Source organism: Chiloscyllium punctatum, chromosome 28 (genome assembly GCF_047496795.1).
Source record: "Chiloscyllium punctatum isolate Juve2018m chromosome 28, sChiPun1.3, whole genome shotgun sequence".
Classification (NCBI taxonomy): domain Eukaryota; kingdom Metazoa; phylum Chordata; class Chondrichthyes; order Orectolobiformes; family Hemiscylliidae; genus Chiloscyllium; species Chiloscyllium punctatum.
The window spans coordinates 15,700,986-15,720,370 of record NC_092766.1 but is presented as its reverse complement, the minus strand read 5'-3'; the positions used below and the strand labels follow the sequence as shown (position 1 = coordinate 15,720,370).

The following is a 19,385-nucleotide window of genomic DNA, read 5'->3' as shown; positions in this document are numbered from 1 at the left end:
GTGGGGATGGTCAGTGGGCCCTGGGGAGGGGATGGTCAGTGAGCCCTGGGGTGGGGATGGTCAGTGGGGTCTAGGGTGGGGATGGTCAGTGAGGTCTGGGGCTGGGATGGTCAGTGGGGTCTGCGGTGAGGATGGTCTCTGGGGTCAGGAGTGGGGATGGTCAGTGGGGTCTGCGGTGAGGATGGTCTCTGGGGTCAGGAGTGGGGATGGTCAGTGGGGTCTGCGGTGAGGATGGTCTCTGGGGTCAGGAGTGGGGATGGTCAGTGGGGTCTGCGGTGAGGATGGTCTCTGGGGTCAGGAGTGGGGATGGTCAGTGGGGTCTGCGGTGAGGATGGTCTCTGGGGTCAGGAGTGGGGATGGTCAGTGGGGTCTGCGGTGAGGATGGTCTCTGGGGTCAGGAGTGGGGATGGTCAGTGGGGTCTGCGGTGAGGATGGTCTCTGGGGTCAGGAGTGGGGATGGTCAGTGGGGTCTGCGGTGAGGATGGTCTCTGGGGTCAGGAGTGGGGATGGTCAGTGGGGTCTGCGGTGAGGATGGTCTCTGGGGTCAGGAGTGGGGATGGTCAGTGGGGTCTGCGGTGAGGATGGTCTCTGGGGTCAGGAGTGGGGATGGTCAGTGGGGTCTGCGGTGAGGATGGTCAGTGGGGTCTGCGGTGAGGATGGTCTCTGGGGTCAGGAGTGGGGATGGTCAGTGGGGTCTGCGGTGAGGATGGTCTCTGGGGTCAGGAGTGGGGATGGTCAGTGGGGTCTGCGGTGAGGATGGTCTCTGGGGTCAGGAGTGGGGATAGCCAATGAGGTGTGGGGTCAGGACGGTCAGTGGTGTCTGGGGTTGGGAAGGTTAGTGGGGTCACGGGTGGGGATGGTCAGTGCGGTCGGGTGGGGATGGTCAGTGGGGTCTGGGGCGCTAATGGTTAGGGGGATCTGGGGTGGGGATGGTCAGTGGGGTCTGTGGAGGGGATGATCATTAGACTCTTGGGTGGGGATTGTCAGTGGGGTCTGGGGCGGGAATGGTCAGGGGGTCTGGGGTGGGGATGGTCAGTGGGCCCTGGGGTGATGATGGTCAGTGGGGTCTGGGGTGGGGATGGTCAGTGGGCCCTGGGGCGATGATGGTCAGTGGGCCCTGGGGTGATGATGGTCAGTGGGCCCTAGGGTGAAGATGGTCAGTGGGGTCTGGGGTGGGGATGGTCAGTTGAGTCTGGGGTGGGGATGGTCAGTTGGGCCTGGGGTGAGGATGGTCAGTGAGGTCTGGAGCAGGGATGGTCAGTGGGGTCTGGGGTGAGGATGGTCAGTGGGGTCGGGGTGGGGATGGTCAATGGGGTGAGGGGTGTGGACAGTCAGTGGGATTTGAGTTGGGGATGGTCAGTGAGGTCTGGGATGGGGATGGTCAGTGGGGTGTGGGGTGGGGATGGTCAGTGGGGTCTGGGGTGGGGATGGTCAGTGGGGTCTGGGGTGGGGATGGTCAGTGGGGTCTGGGGTGGGGATGGTCAGTGGGGTCTGGGGTGGGGATGGTCAGTGGGGTCTAGGGTGGGGATGATCAGTGGGGTCTAGGGTGGGGATGATCAGTGGGGTCTAGGGTGGGGATGGTCAGTGAGGTCTGGGGCTGGGATGGTCAGTGGGGTCGGGGTGGGGATGGTCAATGGGGTGAGGGGTGTGGACAGTCAGTGGGATTTGAGTTGCGGATGGTCAGTGAGGTCTGGGATGGGGATGGTCAGTGAGGTCTGGGGTGGAGATGGTCAGTGGGGTCTAGGGTGGGGATGGTCAGTGAGGTCTGGGGCTGGGATGGTCAGTGGGGTCGGGGTGGGGATGGTCAATGGGGTGAGGGGTGTGGACAGTCAGTGGGATTTGAGTTGGGGATGGTCAGTGAGGTCTGGGATGGGGATGGTCAGTGGGGTGTGGGGTGGAGATGGTCAGTGGGGTCTGGGGAGGGGATGGTCAGTGGGGTCTGGGGTGGGGATGGTCAGTGGGATGTGGGGTGGGGATGTTCAGTGAGGTCTGGGGTGGGGATGGTCAGTGGGGTCTGGGGCGGGGATTGTCAGTGAGGTCTGGGGTAAAGATGGTCAGTGGGTCCTGGGGTGGGGATGGTCAGTGGGGTCTTGGGTGGGGTTTGTCAGTGGGGTCTGGGGTAAAGATGGTCAGTGGGGTCTGGGGCGGGGATGGTCAGTCTGGTCTGGGGTTAGGATGGTCAGTTAGGTCTGGGGTGGGGATGGTCACTGAGGTCTGGGGCGGGGATGGTCAGTGGGGTCTGGGGCGGGGATGGTCAGTCTGGTCTGGGGTTGGGATGGTCAGTTAGGTCTGGGGTGGGGATGGTCAGTGGGATCAGGGGCGGGGATGGTCAGTGGGATCAGGGGCGGGGATGGTCAGTGGGGTCTGGGGCGGGGATGGTCAGTCTGGTCTGGGGTTGGGATGGTTAGTTAGGTCTGGGGTGGGGATGGTCAGTGGGGTCTGGGGTGGGGATGGTCAGTGGGATCTGGGGCGGGGATGGTCAGTGGGGTCTGGGGTGGGAATGGTCAGGGGTGTCTGCGGTGGGGATGGTCAGTGGGCACTTGGGTGGGGATGGTCAGTGGGGTCTGGGGCTGGGATGGTCAGTGGGGTCTGGGATGGGGATGGTCAGTGGGGGCTGGGGTGGGGATGGTCAGTGGGGTCTGGGGTTAGGATGGTCAGTGGGTCCTGGGGTGGGTATGGTCAGTGGGTCCTGGGGTGGGGATGGTCAGTGGGGCCTCAGGTGGGGATTGTCAGTGGGGTCTGGGGTAAAGATGGTCAGTGGGGTCTGGGGTTAGGATGGTCAGTGGGGTCTGGGGTGGGGATGATCAGTGGGGCCTGGGGCAGGGATGGTCAGTGGGGTCTGGGGCGGGGATGGTCAGTGGGGTCAGGGGCGGGGATGGTCAGTTAGGTCTGGGGTGCTGATGGTTAGTGGGCCTTGGGGTGAGGATGGTCAGTGGGGTCTGGGGTAGGGATGGACAGTGGGGTCTGGGATGGGGATGGTCAGTGGGCCCAGGGGTGGGAATGGTCAGTGGGGTCTGGGGTGGGGATGGTCAGTGTGGTCTGGGGTGGGGATAGTCAATGGGCCAGGGATGGGGAAGGTCAGTGGGATCTGGGGTGGGGATGGTCAGTGGGTCCGGGGTGGGGATGGTCAGTGGACTTGGGGTGGGGATGGTCAGTGAAGTGTAGGGTGAGGATGGTCAGTTAGGTCTGGGGTGGGGATGGTCAGTGGCGTATGAGGCAGTGATGGTCAGTGGGCCCTGGGGAGGTGATGGTCAGTGGGGTCTGGGGTGGGGATGGACAGTGGGCCCTGGGGAGGGGATGGTCAGTGGGGTCTGGGGTGGGGATGGTCAGTGGGGTCTGGGGAGGTGATGGTCAGTGGAGTCTGGGGTGGGGATGGTCATTGAGGTCTGTGGTGTGTATGGTCAGTGGGGTCTAGGGTGGGGATGGACAGTGGGCCCTGGGGAGGGGATGGTCAGTTGTGTCTGGGGTGGGTATGGTCAGTGGGGTCTGGGGTGGGGATGGTCAGTGGGCCCTGGGGAGGTGATGGTCAGTGGAGTCTGGGGTGGGGATGGTCATTGAGGACTGTGGTGTGTATGGTCAGTGGGGTCTGGGGTGGGGATGGACAGTGGGCCCTGGGGAGGGGATGGTCAGTGCGGTCTGAGAAGGGGATGGTCAGTGGGCCCTGGGGAGGGGATGGTCAGTGGGGTGTGAGGCAGTGATGGTCAGTGGGCCCTGGGGAGGTGATGGTCAGTGGAGTCTGGGGTGGGGATGGTCATTGAGGTCTGTGGTGGGTATGGTCAGTGGGGTCTGGGGTGGGGATGGACAGTGGGCCCTGGGGAGGGGATGGTCAGTGAGCCCTGGGGTGGGGATGGTCAGTGGGCCCTGGGGAGGGGATGGTCAGTGCGGTCTGAGAAGGGGATGGTCAGTGGGGTCTAGGGTGGGGATGGTCAGTGGCATCTGGGGTGGGGATGGTCAGTGGCGTCTGGGGTGGGGATGGTCAGTGGGCCCTGGGGAGGGGATGGTCAGTGAGCCCTGGGGTGGGGATGGTCAGTGGGGTCTAGGGTGGGGATGGTCAGTGGGGTCTGGGGTGGGGATGGTCAGTGGGGTCTAGGGTGGGGATGGTCAGTAGGGTCTGCGGTGAGGATGGTCTCTGGGGTCAGGAGTGGGGATGGTCAGTGGGGTCTGCGGTGAGGATGGTCTCTGGGGTCAGGAGTGGGGATGGTCAGTGGGGTCTGCGGTGAGGATCGTCTCTGGGGTCAGGAGTGGGGATGGTCAGTGGGGTCTGCGGTGAGGATGGTCTCTGGGGTCAGGAGTGGGGATGGTCAGTGGGGTCTGCGGTGAGGATGGTCTCTGGGGTCAGGAGTGGGGATGGTCAGTGGGGTCTGCGGTGAGGATGGTCTCTGGGGTCAGGAGTGGGGATGGTCAGTGGGGTCTGCGGTGAGGATGGTCTCTGGGGTCAGGAGTGGGGATGGTCAGTGGGGTCTGCGGTGAGGATGGTCTCTGGGGTCAGGAGTGGGGATGGTCAGTGGGGTCTGCGGTGAGGATGGTCTCTGGGGTCAGGAGTGGGGATGGTCAGTGGGGTCTGCGGTGAGGATGGTCTCTGGGGTCAGGAGTGGGGATGGTCAGTGGGGTCTGCGGTGAGGATGGTCTCTGGGGTCAGGAGTGGGGATGGTCAGTGGGGTCTGCGGTGAGGATGGTCTCTGGGGTCAGGAGTGGGGATGGTCAGTGGGGTCTGCGGTGAGGATGGTCTCTGGGGTCAGGAGTGGGGATGGTCAGTGGGGTCTGCGGTGAGGATGGTCTCTGGGGTCAGGAGTGGGGATGGTCAGTGGGGTCTGCGGTGAGGATGGTCTCTGGGGTCAGGAGTGGGGATGGTCAGTGGGGTCTGCGGTGAGGATGGTCTCTGGGGTCAGGAGTGGGGATGGTCAGTGGGGTCTGCGGTGAGGATGGTCTCTGGGGTCAGGAGTGGGGATGGTCAGTGGGGTCTGCGGTGAGGATGGTCTCTGGGGTCAGGAGTGGGGATGGTCAGTGGGGTCTGCGGTGAGGATGGTCTCTGGGGTCAGGAGTGGGGATAGCCAATGAGGTGTGGGGTCAGGACGGTCAGTGGTGTCTGGGGTTGGGAAGGTTAGTGGGGTCACGGGTGGGGATGGTCAGTGCGGTCGGGTGGGGATGGTCAGTGGGGTCTGGGGCGCTAATGGTTAGGGGGATGGGGGTGGGGATGGTCAGTGGGGTCTGTGGAGGGGATGATCATTAGACTCTTGGGTGGGGATTGTCAGTGGGGTCTGGGGCGGGAATGGTCAGGGGGTCTGGGGTGGGGATGGTCAGTGGGCCCTGGGGTGATGATGGTCAGTGGGGTCTGGGGTGGGGATGGTCAGTGGGCCCTGGGGCGATGATGGTCAGTGGGCCCTGGGGTGATGATGGTCAGTGGGGTCTGGGGTGGGGATGGTCAGGGGGTCTGGGGTGGGGATGATCATTAGACTCTTGGGTGGGGATTGTCAGTGGGGTCTGGGGCGGGAATGGTTAGGGGGTCTGGGGTGGGGATGGTCAGTGGGCCCTGGGGTGAAGATGGTCAGTTGGGTCTGGGGTGGGGATGGTCAGTTGAGTCTGGGGTGAGGATGGTCAGTGAGGTCTGGAGCAGGGATGGTCAGTGGGGTCTGGGGTGAGGATGGTCAGTGGGGTCGGGGTGGGGATGGTCAGTGGGGTCGGGGTGGGGATGGTCAATGGGGTGAGGGGTGTGGACAGTCAGTGGGATTTGAGTTGGGGATGGTCAGTGAGGTCTGGGATGGGGATGGTCAGTGGGGTGTGGGGTGGGGATGGTCAGTGGGGGCTGGGGTGGGGATGGTCAGTGGGGTCTGGGGTGGGGATGATCAGTGGGGTCTAGGGTGGGGATGGTCAGTGAGGTCTGGGGCTGGGATGGTCAGTGGGGTCGGGGTGGGGATGGTCAATGGGGTGAGGGGTGTGGACAGTCAGTGGGATTTGAGTTGGGGATGGTCAGTGAGGTCTGGGATGGGGATGGTCAGTGGGGTGTGGGGTGGAGATGGTCAGTGGGGTCTAGGGTGGGGATGGTCAGTGAGGTCTGGGGCTGGGATGGTCAGTGGGGTCGGGGTGGGGATGGTCAATGGGGTGAGGGGTGTGGACAGTCAGTGGGATTTGAGTTGGGGATGGTCAGTGAGGTCTGGGATGGGGATGGTCAGTGGGGTGTGGGGTGGGGATGGTCAGTGGGGTCTGGGGTGGAGATGGTCAGTGGGGTCTAGGGTGGGGATGGTCAGTGAGGTCTGGGGTGGGGATGGTCAGTGGGGTCTGGGGTGGGGATGGTCAGTGGGGTCTGGGGTGGGGATGGTCAGTGGGTCCTGGGGTGGGGATGGTCAGTGGGGTGTGGGGCGGGGATTGTCAGTGGGGTCTGGGGTAAAGATGGTCAGTGGGTCCTGGGGTGGGGATGGTCAGTGGGGTCTTGGGTGGGGTTTGTCAGTGGGGTCTGGGGTAAAGATGGTCAGTGGGGTCTGGGGCGGGGATGGTCAGTCTGGTCTGGGGTTAGGATGGTCAGTTAGGTCTGGGGTGGGGATGGTCAGTGGGATCTGGGGCGGGGATGGTCAGTGGGGTCTGGAGTGGGGATGGTCAGTCTGGTCTGGGGTTGGGATGGTCAGTTAGGTCTGGGGTGGGGATGGTCAGTGGGATCTGGGGCGGGGATGGTCAGTGGGGTCTGGGGTGGGGATGGTCAGTCTGGTCTGGGGTTGGGATGGTCAGTTAGGTCTGGGGTGGGGATGGTCAGTGGGGTCTGGGGTGGGGATGGCCAGTGGGATCTGGGGCGGGGATGATCAGTGGGGTCTGGGGTGGGAATGGTCAGGGGTGTCTGCGGTGGGGATGGTCAGTGGGCACTTGGGTGGGGATGGTCAGTGGGGTCTGGGGCTGGGATGGTCAGTGGGGTCTGGGATGGGGATGGTCAGTGGGGGCTGGGGTGGGGATGGTCAGTGGGGTCTGGGGTTAGGATGGTCAGTGGGTCCTGGGGTGGGTATGGTCAGTGGGTCCTGGGGTGGGGATGGTCAGTGGGTCCTGGGGTGGGGATGGTCAGTGGGGCCTCAGGTGGGGATTGTCAGTGGGGTCTGGGGTAAAGATGGTCAGTGGGGTCTGGGGTTAGGATGGTCAGTGGGGTCTGGGGTGGGGATGATCAGTGGGGCCTGGGGCAGGGATGGTCAGTGCGGTCTGGGGCGGGGATGGTCAGTGGGGTCTGGGGCGGGGATGGTCAGTTAGGTCTGGGGTGCTGATGGTTAGTGGGCACTTGGGTGGGGATGGTCAGTGGGGTCTGGGGTAGGGATGGACAGTGGGGTCTGGGATGGGGATGGTCAGTGGGCCCAGGGGTGGGAATGGTCAGTGGGGTCTGGGGTGGGGATGGTCAGTGTGGTCTGGGGTGGGGATAGTCAATGGGCCAGGGATGGGGAAGGTCAGTGGGATCTGGGGTGGGGATGGTCAGTGGGTCCGGGGTGGGGATGGTCAGTGGACTTGGGGTGGGGATGGTCAGTGAAGTGTAGGGTGAGGATGGTCAGTTAGGTCTGGGGTGGGGATGGTCAGTGGCGTATGAGGCAGTGATGGTCAGTGGGCCCTGGGGAGGTGATGGTCAGTGGGGTCTGGGGTGGGGATGGACAGTGGGCCCTGGGGAGGGGATGGTCAGTGGGGTCTGGGGAGGTGATGGTCAGTGGGGTCTGGGATGGGGATGGTCATTGAGGTCTGTGGTGTGTATGGTCAGTGGGGTCTGGGGTGGGGATGGTCAGGGGGTCTGGGGTGGGGATGGTCAGTGGGCCCTGGGGTGGGGATGGTCAGTGGGTCCTGGGGTGGGGATGGTCAGTGGGGTCTCAGGTGGGGATTGTCAGTGGGGTCTGGGGTAAAGATGGTCAGTGGGCCCTGGGGTGGGGGTGGTCAGTGGGGTCTGGGGTTAGGATGGTCAGTGGGGTCTGGGGCGGGGATGGTCAGTGGGGTCTGGGGTGGGGATGGTCAGTGGGGTCTGGGGTTAGGATGGTCAGTTAGGTCTGGGGTGGGGATTGTCAGTGGGATCTGGGGCGGGGATGGTCAGTGGGGTCTGGGGTGGTGATGGTCAATGGGGTCTGGGGTGGGGATGGTCAATGGGGTGAGGGGTGTGGACAGCCAGTGGGGCTTGAGTTGAGGATGGTCAGTGAGGTCTGGGATGGAGATGGTCAGTGGGGTGTAGGGTGGGGATGGTCAGTGGGGGCTGGGGTGGGGATGGTCATTGGGGTCAGCGGTGGGGATGGTCAGTGGGGTCTGGGGTGGTAATGGTCAGGGGGGTCTGGGGTAGGGATGGTCAGTGCGATCTGGGGTGGGGATGGTCAGGGGGGTCTGGGGTGGTAATGGTCAGGGGGGTCTGGGGTAGGGATGGTCAGTGCGATCTGGGGTGGGGATGGTCAGTGGGGTCTGGGGTGGGGATGGTCAGTGGGGTCTGGGGTGGGGATGGTCAGTGGGGTCTGGGGTGGGGATGGTCAGTGGGGTCTGGGGCTGGGATGGTCGTTGGGTCTGGGATGGGGATGGTCAGTGGGGTCTCAGGTGGGGATGGTCGGTGGGGTCTGGGGCTATAATGGTTAGGGGGTCTGGGGTGGGATCGTCAGTGGGGTCTGTGGTGGGGATGATCAGTGGGCTCTTGGGTGGGGATGGTCAGTGGGGTCTGGGGCGGGGATGGTCAGTGGGGTCTCAGGTGGGGATGGTCAGTGGGGGCTGGGGTGGGGATGGTCAGTGGGGGCTGGGGTGGGGATGGTCAGTGGGGTCGGGGTGGGGATGGTCAGTGGGGTCTGGGGTGGGGATGGTCAGTGGGGTCGGGGTGGGGATGGTCAGTGGGGTCGGGGTGAGGATGGTCAATGGGGTGAGGGGTGTGGACAGTCAGTGGGGTTTGAGTTGAGGATGGTCAGTGAGGTCTGGGATGGGGATGGTCAGTGGGGTGTGGGGTGGGGATGGTCAGTGAGGTCTGGGATGGGGATGGTCAGTGGGGTGTAGGGTGGGGATGGTCAGTGAGGTCTGGGATGGGGATGGTCAGTGGGGTGTAGGGTGGGGATGGTCAGTGGGGTCTGGGGTGGGGATGGTCATTGAGGTCTGGGGTGGGGATGGTCAGTGGGGTATGGGGTGTGGACAGTCAGTGGGGTTTGAGTTGAGGATGGTCAGTGAGGTCTGGGATGGGGATGGTCAGTGGGGTGTGTGGTGGGGATGGTCAGTGAGGTCTGGGATGGGGATGGTCAGTGGGGTCTGGGGTGGGGATGGTCAGTGAGGTCTGGGATGGGGATGGTCAGTGGGGTGTAGGGTGGGGATGGTCAGTGAGGTCTGGGATGGGGATGGTCAGTGGGGTCTGGGGTGGGGATGGTCAGTGGGGTCTGGGGTGGGGATGGTCATTGAGCTCTGGTGTGGGGATGGTCAGTGGGGTCTGGGGTGGGGATGGTCAGTGGGGTCTGGGGAGGGGATGGTCAGTGGGGTCTCAGGTGGGGATGGTCAGTGGGGTCTCAGGTGGGGATGGTCAGTGGGGGCTGGGGTGGGGATGGTCAGTGGAGTCTGGGGCTGTAATGGTTAGGGGGGTCTGGGGTGGGGATGGTCAGTGGGGGCTGGGGTGGGGATGGTCAGTGGAGTCTGGGGCTGTAATGGTTAGGGGGGTCTGGGGTGGGGATCGTCAGTGGGGTCTGTGGTGGGGATGATCAGTGGGCTCTTGTGTGGGGATGATCAGTGGGGTCTGGGGTGGGGATAGTCAGGGGGGTCTGGGGCGGGAATGGTCAGGAGTGTCTGCGGTGGGGATGGTCAGTGGGGTCTCAGGTGGGGATGGTCAGTGGGGTCTCAGGTGGGGATGGTCAGTGGGGTCTCAGGTGGGGATGGTCAGTGGGGGCTGGGGTGGGGATGGTCAGTGGGGTCTGGGGCTGTAATGGTTGGGGGGTCTTGGGTGGGGATCGTCAGTGGGGTCTGTGGTGGGGGTGGTCAGTGGGCCCTGGGGTGGGGATGGTCAGTGGGCCCTAGGGTGAGGATGGTCAGTTGGGTCTGGGGTGGGGATGGTCAGTGGGGTCTGGGGTGGGGATGGTCAGTGGGGTCTGGGGTGGGGATGGTCAGTGGGGTCTGGGTGGGGATGGTCAGTCTGGTCTGGGGTAGGGATGGTAAGTGGGGTCTGGGATGGGGTTGGTCAGTGGGGTCTGGGGTGGGGATGGTCAGTGGGGTCTGGGTGGGGATGGTCAGTCTGGTCTGGGGTAGGGATGGTAAGTGGGGTCTGGGATGGGGTTGGTCAGTGGGGTCTGGGGCGGGGATGGTCAGTGGGGTCTGGAGTGGGGATGGTCAGTGGGGTCTGGAGTGGGGATGGTCAGTCTGGTCTGGGGTTAGGATGGTCAGTTAGGTCTGGGGTGGGGATGCTCAGTGGGGTCTGGGGTGGGGATGGTCATTGAGGTCTGGCGTGGGGATAGTCAGTTAGGTCTGGGGTGGGATGGTCAGTGGGGTCTGGGGTGGGGATGGTCAGTGGGGTCTGGGGTGGGGATGGTCAGTGGGGTATGGGGTGGGGATGGTCATTGAGGTCTGGGGTGGGGATAGTCAGTTAGGTCTGGGGTGGGATGGTCAGTGGGGTCTGGGGTGGGGATGGTCAGTGGGGTATGGGGTGGGGATGGTCAGTGGGGTCTGGGGTGGGGATGGTCAGTGGGGTCTGGGGCGGGGATGGTCAGTCTGGTCTGGGGTTAGGATGGTCAGTTAGGTCTGGGGTGGTGATGGTCCGTGGGGTCTGGGGCGGGGATGGTCAGTCTGGTCTGGGGTTAGGATGGTCAGTTAGATCTGGGGTGGGGATGGTCAGTGCGGTCTGGGGTGGGGATGGTTAGTCTGGTCCGGGGTTAGGATGGTCAGTTAGGTCTGGGGTTAGGATGGTCAGTTAGGTCTGAGGTGGGGATGGTCAGTTAGGTCTGGGGTGGTGATGGTCAGTGGGGTCTGGGCCGGGGATGGTCAGTGGGGTCTGGGGCAGGGATGGTCAGTCTGGTCTGGGGTTAGGATGGTCAGTTAGGTCTAGGGTGGGGATGGTCAGTGGGGTCTGGAGTGGGGATGGTCAGTCTGGTCTGGGGTTAGGATGGTCAGTTAGGTCTGGGGCGGGGATGGTCAGTGGGGTCTGGGGCGGGGATGGTCAGTGGGGTCTGGGGGCAGGGATGGTCAGTCTGGTCTGGGGTTAGGATGGTCATTAGGTCTGGGGTGGGGATGGTCAGTGGGGTCTGGGGCGGAGATGGTCAGTGGGGTCTGGGGTAGGGATGGTCAGTGGGGTATGGGGTGGGGATGGTCAGTCTTGTCTGGGGTTAGGATGGTCAGTTAGGTCTGGGGTTGGGATGGTCAGTTAGGTCTGGGGCAGGGATGGTCAGTCTGGTCTGGGGTTAGGATGGTCAGTTAGGTCTGGGGTGGGGATGGTCAGTGGGGTCTGGGGCGGGGATGGTCAGTGGGGTCTGGGGTGGGGATGGTCAGTTGGGTCTGGGGCGGGGATGGTCAGTGAGGTCTGGGGCAGGGATGGTCAGTGGGGTCTGGGGTGGGGATGGTCAGTGTGGTCTGGGGTGGGGACTGGCTGCAGGTCCCCGAGGTGGTTACACCGTGAATGTTGGATGTTTAATTTTTTTCCTTATTTCTCTAAGTTTGTAGCTGTTTTATTTTCACACCTGTGATTTGTGACTGGGCCCTTTGGATCTCTGTTGGTTCCGTGTGTGACGACATTGCACACGTTTCATTGTCCTCCTGTAATCGAGTACATGTGACAAGTAAACCTAATTCTAATTTAAAGTAAAGACCCTGCGGCATCCTCTTCTCCTGAGATGGTCAGGGCAGTGTTAAGATGCAAGCTGGTGCGGCTGATCTGGGAACTGCTGGCATAATTCAGCAGGTCGGGCAGCATCTCTGGGGAGAGAGAGCAGGTTTAATGCAGTTGTTTCACCAGGACCAACGACCCCGCGGTCCCCTTGTTCGGGAACGTGGGTCTCGTAGGGTTAACTCTGCCTCCTTCCTTGCAGATGCTGCCAGATCTGCTGGGTTAGGCCATCGATTTCTGTTTCTGTTTCAGATCCCCGGTATCCGGGATGCTTTGCTTTATTTTGATGACAGAACAGAATGCTGGGGGGGGGGGGGGTGGCAGGGTTGGAAGGAGGGGCTTTGGTTGCTGAGACTTAGATTTAGCCTTGGACTTTATTGTCACATGTATTCAAGTGAAAGGTTTCCAATGTTGCGGACCCACGGCCCCAACATCGGTCCCAAAGCCGCACGGGGTGGAAAGGAATAAGAGAACAAAGTTTAAATATAAACGTAGAGGCAGAGGTGCACAACATAGAAACAGACCCTTTGGTCCAATTCATCCACCAGGTATCCTATATTAATCTCGTCCCATTTGCCAGCACTTGACCCATCTCCCTCCAAACCCTTCCTATCCATGTCCCCATCCAGATGCCTTTTAAATGATGTCATTGTCCCATCCTCCCCCACTTCCTCATTCCATACATGCACCACCCTCTGGGTGAAAATGGTCACCCTCAGGTCCCTTTTAAATCTTTCCCCTCACACCTTAAACCTATGCCCCTCTAGTTTTGGATTTCCCTATCTTGGGGAAAAGACTGTGACCGTTCACCCTATCTGTGTCCCCTCATGATTTTAGAAACATTTAAATCTTCCCCCACTCACCCTAGACTTATGCCCCTCTAGTTTTAGGCTCCCCCACCCCAGGGGGAAAAGACCTTGTCTATTTACCCTATCCATGTCCCTCATGATTTTATAAACCTCTATAAGGTCACCCCTCAGCCTCCGACGCTCCAGGGAAAACAGCCCCAGCCTGTTCAGCCTCTCCCTGTAGCTCAAACCCTCCGACCCCAGCAACATCCTTGTCAATCTTATTTACTCTCAGTCTGGCATAAAACTAAAAGTTCAAAGTTTGGGAGAAGATTTGTAGCTCGGGTGCTCGTTGTTGTGGTTCTGTTCGCTGAGCTGAGAATATGTCTTGCAAACGTTTCGTCCCCTGTCTAGGTGACATCCTCAGTGCTTGGGAGCCTCCTGTGAAGCGCTTCTGTGCTGTTTCCTCCGGCATTTATAGTGGCCTGTCTCTGCCGCTTCCAGTTGTCAGTTCGAGCTGTCCGCTGTAGTGGCCGGTGTATTGGGTCCAGGTCGATGTGTTTGTTGATAGAGTCTGTGGATGAGTGCCACTATAAATACCGGAGGAAACACACAGAAGCGCTTCACAGGAGGCTCCCAAGCACTGAGGGAGTCACCTAGACAAGGGACAAAACGTTTGCAAGACAAATTCCCAGCTCGGCGAACAGAGCCACAACAACGAGCACCCGAGCTACAAATCTTCTCCCAAACTTTGAACTTTTAGTTTTATGCCAGACTGAGAGTAAATAAGATTGACAAGGATGTTGCTGGGGTCGGAGGGTTTGAGCTGCAGGGAGGGGCTGAACAGGCTGGGGCTGTTTTCCCTGGAGCGTCGGAGGCTGAGGGTGTCACCTAGACAGGGGACAAAACGTTTGCAAGACAAATTCCCAGCTCGGTGAACAGAACCACAACAACTAAAAGTTCAACCATTGCAGACTTCCTCAAATCTCAAGAGCTCAAGCTCCTCTGCTTTTCCTGCGCCTGGCTCGGTCTCCTCTGCTCTCCGTTATCGCTGCATGTGTCGGGAGGACCTCCATCTCAGGGAGGAGAAAGTAAGGACTGCAGATCGCAGGAGATCTGAGTCTTTTCCATCACCACACCTTTTAACTGGGAGCTCTGTCTCAGACCGCCAAAAGTCCTGATCCAGACACACTTCAGTGGGAGGAGAACGATTTTGCTGCCCTCGCCCCCCAGCCCCTCTCTCTTGCACCCCAGCGACAGTGCAGAAGGATGCCATTCGGTCCACAGAGTCCAGACCGACCCTCCGAAGAGCATCCCAGCGCCCCACCCCCGGCCATCCCCCCCCAGCCACCACACCAGACCGTAAAGGAGGGTTACCCTGCAGGTAGCGGGTGCCGTAGGCGTGCTCGGGGAAGAGGCCACGGAGGTACGTGATGCAGGAAATGGCCACAGCCAAGAGCCGTTTCACGAGGACCAGCGACTGCTGCTCTGTGGTAACCTTGCTAGGGAACATGGCCGCACCCTGAAAAGCAGATGGGAGGAAAGAACGTCAACCGCGGTATTCTGGTTATGGCTCAAACCCCGCACACCTCCCCCCGCCACCCCACAGACCTTCACGCAGTTTCCCGGCGCTGACGCCTTCCCCAACATGAGATGCTGCAGGGTAGCAGACTTTGGTCTGCCGGTCCATTCTGCAAGCGAACCCCGAGTCTCCTGAGGGAGGAGGAGGGCGCATACTTGATCAACCTCCTCAGAGGAGTTGTTACGCACAAATAGAAAGCGTCGGGGAAACTCAGCAGGTCCAGGGGCAGCTGTGAAAAGGTAAAGCAGAGGGTCAATGCTGAACTGAATTAGCTTTATTGTCACATGGGCAGAGCAAAAGGTTTACAAGTCGCCAATTCTGGCGCCATCTTAGGTGCAAAGGTAGCTAGGCACAGACACTTGAGGTCAGGGACTTGGGGGAAAGGAATTTTTTTTAAAAATTACAGACCTCCAAAAGTACAAAATCAATGGAATCAATTGGAGAAATAAAGTTCAGAATAGTAGCCCTTCCACAACACTACAACAAAATTAAGAGAAGAATTAAGACAAAGTCCACTTAAAGGTCACGAAGAGTCACGGGACCGGAAACGTTAATTCTGCTTTCCCTCCACAGATCACAGAATCCCTACAGTCTGGAAGCAGGCCATTTGGCCCATTGAGCCCACAAGGACTCGGCGAACAGCATCCCACCCAGACTCGCTCCCCTACCCTTTCCTTGTAACCATGCATTTCCCATGGCCATCCACCCTAACCTGTACATCCCTGGGGACTACAGGACAATTTAGCATGGCCAATCCACCCTAACCTGCACATCCCTGGGGACTACAGGACAAGTTAGCATGGCCAATCCACCCTAACCTGCACATCCCTGGGCACTATGGGACAATTTAGCATGGCCAATCCACCCTAACCTGCACATCCCTGGGCACTATGGGACAATTTAGCATGGCCAATCCACCCTAACCTGCACATCCCTGGGCACTATGGGACAATTTAGCATGGCCAATCCACCCTAACCTACACATCCCTGGGCACTATGGGACAATTTAGCATGGCCAATCCACCCTAACCTGCACATCCCTGGGCACTATGGGACAATTTAGCATGGCCAATCCACCCTAACCTGCACATCCCTGGGCACTACAGGACAATTTAGCATGGCCAATCCACCCTAACCTGCACATCCCTGGGCAGTATGGGACAAGTTAGCATGGCCAATCCACCCTAACCTGCACATCCCTGGGCACTATGGGACAATTTAGCATGGCCAATCCACCCTAACCTGCACATCCCTGGGCACTATGGGACAATTTAGCATGGCCAATCCACCCTAACCTACACATCCCTGGGCACTATGGGACAATTTAGCATGGCCAATCCACCCTAACCTGCACATCCCTGGGCACTATGGGACAATTTAGCATGGCCAATCCACCCTAACCTGCACATCCCTGGGCACTACAGGACAATTTAGCATGGCCAATCCACCCTAACCTGCACATCCCTGGGCAGTATGGGACAAGTTAGCATGGCCAATCCACCCTAACCTGCACATCCCTGGGCACTACGAGACAATTTAGCATGGCCAATCCATCCTAACCTGCACATCCCTGGACACTATGGGACAATTTAGCATGGCCAATCCACCCTAACCTGCACATCCCTGGGCACTATGGGACAATTTAGCATGGCCAACCCACCCTAACCTGCACATCCCTGGGCACTATGGGACAATTTAGCATGGCCAATCCACCCTAACCTGTACAACCCTGGGCACTATGGGACAATTTAGCGTGACTAATCCACCCTAACCTGCACATCCCTGGGCACTACGGGACAATTTAGCATAGCCAATCCACCCTAACCTGCACATCCCTGGGTACTATGGGACCATTTATCGTGGCCAATCCACTCTAACCTGCACATCCCTGGGCAGGATGGGACAATTTAGCATGGCCAATCCACCCTAATCTGCACATCAGTTCATTCCTAAAAGGAAGAAGGATCCCAGGAGGAGACATGGGCGGGCGTGGCTGACGAGGGAAGTAAAGAAACATATAAAGTTAAAAGAGAAAAAGTATAACTTAGCGAAGATAAGTGGGAAAACTGAGGACTGGGAAGCTTTTAAAGAACAACAGAGGATCAGTAAGAAGGAAATACGCAGAGAAAAAATGAGGTACGAAGGTAAACTGGCCAAGAATATAAAGGAGGATAGTAAAAGCTTTTTTAGGTATGTCCAAGGCTAAAAAATGGTTAGGACAAAAATTGGGCCCTTGAAGACAGAAACAGGGGAATATATTACTGGGAACAAAGAAATGGCAGAGGAATTAAATGGGTACTTCAGATCTGTGTTCACTGGGGAAGACACAAGCAATCTCCCTGAGGTAACAGTGGCTGAAGGACCTGAACTTAACGGAATTTATATTTGCCAGGATTTGGTGTTGGAGAGACTGTTAGGTCTGAAGGTTGATAAGTCTCCGGGACCTGATGGCCTGCATCCCAGGGTACTGAAGGAGGTGGCTCGGGAAATCGTGGATGCGCTGGTGATTATTTTCCAGAGTTCAATAGAATCGGGGTCGGTTCCTGAGGATTGGAGGGCGGCTAATGTTGTGCCACTTTTTAAGAAGGGTGGGCAGGAGAAAGCAGTAAATTATAGACCAGTTAGTCTGACCTCAGTGGTGGGAAAGATGCTGGAGTCTATTATAAAGGATGAAATTACGGCACATCTGGATAATAGTAACAGGATAGGACAGAGTCAGCATGGATTTATGAAGGGGAAATCATGCTTGACTAATCTTCTTGAATTTTTTGAGAATGTAACTCGGAAGATGGACGAGGGAGATCCAGTAGATGTAGTGTACCTGGACTTTCAGAAAGCTTTTGATAAAGTCCCACACAAGAGGTTAGTGAGTAAAATTAGGGCGCACGGTATTGGGGGCAAAGTAGTAGATTGGATAGAGAATTGGTTGGCTAATAGGAAACAAAGGGTAGTGATTAACGGCTCCATTTCGGAATGGCAGGCAGTGACCAGTGGGGTACCGCAGGGATCCGTGCTGGGACCGCAGCTTTTTACAATATATGTAAATGATGGTATCAGCAATAACATTAGCAAATTTGCTGATGATACAAAGCTGGGTGGTACGGTGAAATGTGATGAGGATGTTAGGAGATTACAGGGTGACCTGGACAAGTTGGGTGAGTGGGCAGATGCATGGCAGATGCAGTTTAATGTGGATAAATGTATGGTTATCCACTTTGGTGGCAAGAACAGGAAGGCAGATTACTACCCCAATGGTATCAAATTAGGTAAAGGGGCTGTTCAGAGAGATCTGGGTGTTCTTGTCCACCAGTCAATGAAGGTAAGCATGCAGGTACAGCAGGTCGTGGAGAAGGCTAATAGCATGCTGGCCTTCATAACAAGAGGGATTGAGTATAGAAGCAAAGAGGTGCTTCTGCAGCTGTACAGGGCCCTGGTGAGACCACACCTGGAGTACTGTGTACAGTTCTGGTCTCCAAATTTGAGGAAAGACTTTCTGGCTATTGAGGGAGTGCAGCGTAGGTTCACGAGGTCAATTCCTGGAATGGCAGGATTGCCTTACACGGAAAGACTGAAGCGACTGGGCTTGTATACCCTTGAGTTTAGAAGACTGAGAGGGGATCTGATTGAAACGTATAGGATTATGAAAGGACTGGACACTCTGGCAGGAGGGAACATATTTCCGTTGATGGGGGAGTGCCGAACCAGAGGACACAACTTAAAAATACGGGGTAGACCATTTAGGACAGAGATGAGGAGAAACTACTTCACCCAGAGAGTCGTGGCTGTGTGGAATGCTCTGCCCCAGAGGGCAGTGGAGGCCCAGTCTCTGGATTCATTTAAGAAAGAATTGGATAGAGCTCTTAAAGATAGTGGAGTCAAGGGGTATGGAGATAAGGCTGGAACAGGATACTGATTGGGAATGATCAGCCATGATCATATTGAATGGCGGTACAGGCTCGAAGGGCTGAATGGCCTACTCCTGCATCTATTGTCTATTGTCTATTGTCTATCCCTGGGCACTATGGGACATTTAGCATGGCCAATCCACACTAACCTGCACATCCCTGGGCACTATGGGACAATTTAGCATGGCCAATCCACCCTAACCTGCACATCCCTGGGCACTATGGGACAATTTAGCATGGCCAATCCACCCTAAACTGCACATCCCTGGGCACTATGGGACAATTTAGCATGGCCAATCCATCCTAACCTGCACATCTTTGCACTGTGGCAGGAAAGCGGAGCACCCAGAGGAAACCCACGCAGACATGGGGAGAATATGCAGAGATTAGATTAGATTAGATTACTTTCAGTGTGGAAACAGGCCATTCGGCCCAACAAGTCCACACCGCCCCGCCGAAGCGCAACCCACCCATACCCCTACATTTACCCCTTACCTAACACTACGGGCAATTTAGCATGGCCAATTCACCTGACCTGCATATCTTTGAACTGTGGGAGGAAACCGTAGCACACGGAGGAAACCCACGCAGACACGGGGAGAATGTGCAAACTCCACACAGTCAGTCGCCTGAGGCGGGAATTGAACCCAGGTCTCTGGCGCTGTGAGGCAGCAGTGCTAACCACTGTGCCACCCAAACTCCACACAGAAGGTGGAATCTATGCCAGGTCCTTGGCGCTGTGAGGTAGCAGTACTAACCAACGAGCCCCCTTAAGCCAGTCCTGCTGAGTTTGCCAAATAGCATCTGCTTGTCGTTTCAGATTCCCAGCATCTGCACAGTTGTTTGTTTTCTTTGAGTCATTACTGGAAGTGTTGGAGCATGAATCCAAGCTTCTTGCCCCTGAGCTAAGGAAGGAGAAGGGCTATGTTGACTAGTAGGGGGGGGTCACATGCTCCTTTTTTTGCGTGGGATGTGGGTGGTGTGACATTCACTGGCCCAATGGGCTTGTTAGAGCCATTTCAGAGGTTAGTCAACCACGACACTCTCTCTCATTACTCCTGCCCCTCTGGGAAACTCCAAACGACAGCAGATTCTGAACACAGAAGCTAAGTGTTGGGACCTCATTTGGCACATGCATAGGGGCTGCCTGCGAATGTGCAATCTGGAGCGAACGTTGGGTGAAGCCAAACAACATTGCTGTGGTCTGCCGTGACATGTCGGCCAGACCGTGTAAGGACGGCCGATTTCCCTCCCTGAACGGTATTCACAAACCAGGTCAGTCTTTACAACAACTGTCAGGGCAAACATCACCGAGATTAGCTTTGATATCCCATATCACTGAATTT

At 58.2% G+C, this 19,385-nt stretch overlaps 1 protein-coding gene across 2 annotated transcripts in view; it reads right to left on the bottom strand.

The window, feature by feature from the left end:
- The window catches only part of hormad1 (HORMA domain containing 1), an 83,252-nt gene that overhangs the window by 55,894 nt on the left and 7,973 nt on the right, over positions 1-19,385 (bottom strand). Inside the window, exon 3 of one of the 2 annotated variants that reach the window (XM_072549001.1) lies at positions 13,930-14,074. In XM_072549001.1, coding sequence (XP_072405102.1) covers positions 13,930-14,074 — 145 coding nt within the window. Of the gene's footprint in view, positions 1-13,929; positions 14,075-19,385 lie in introns of those variants that run through there. The other variant, XM_072549002.1, reaches the window with a different exon arrangement.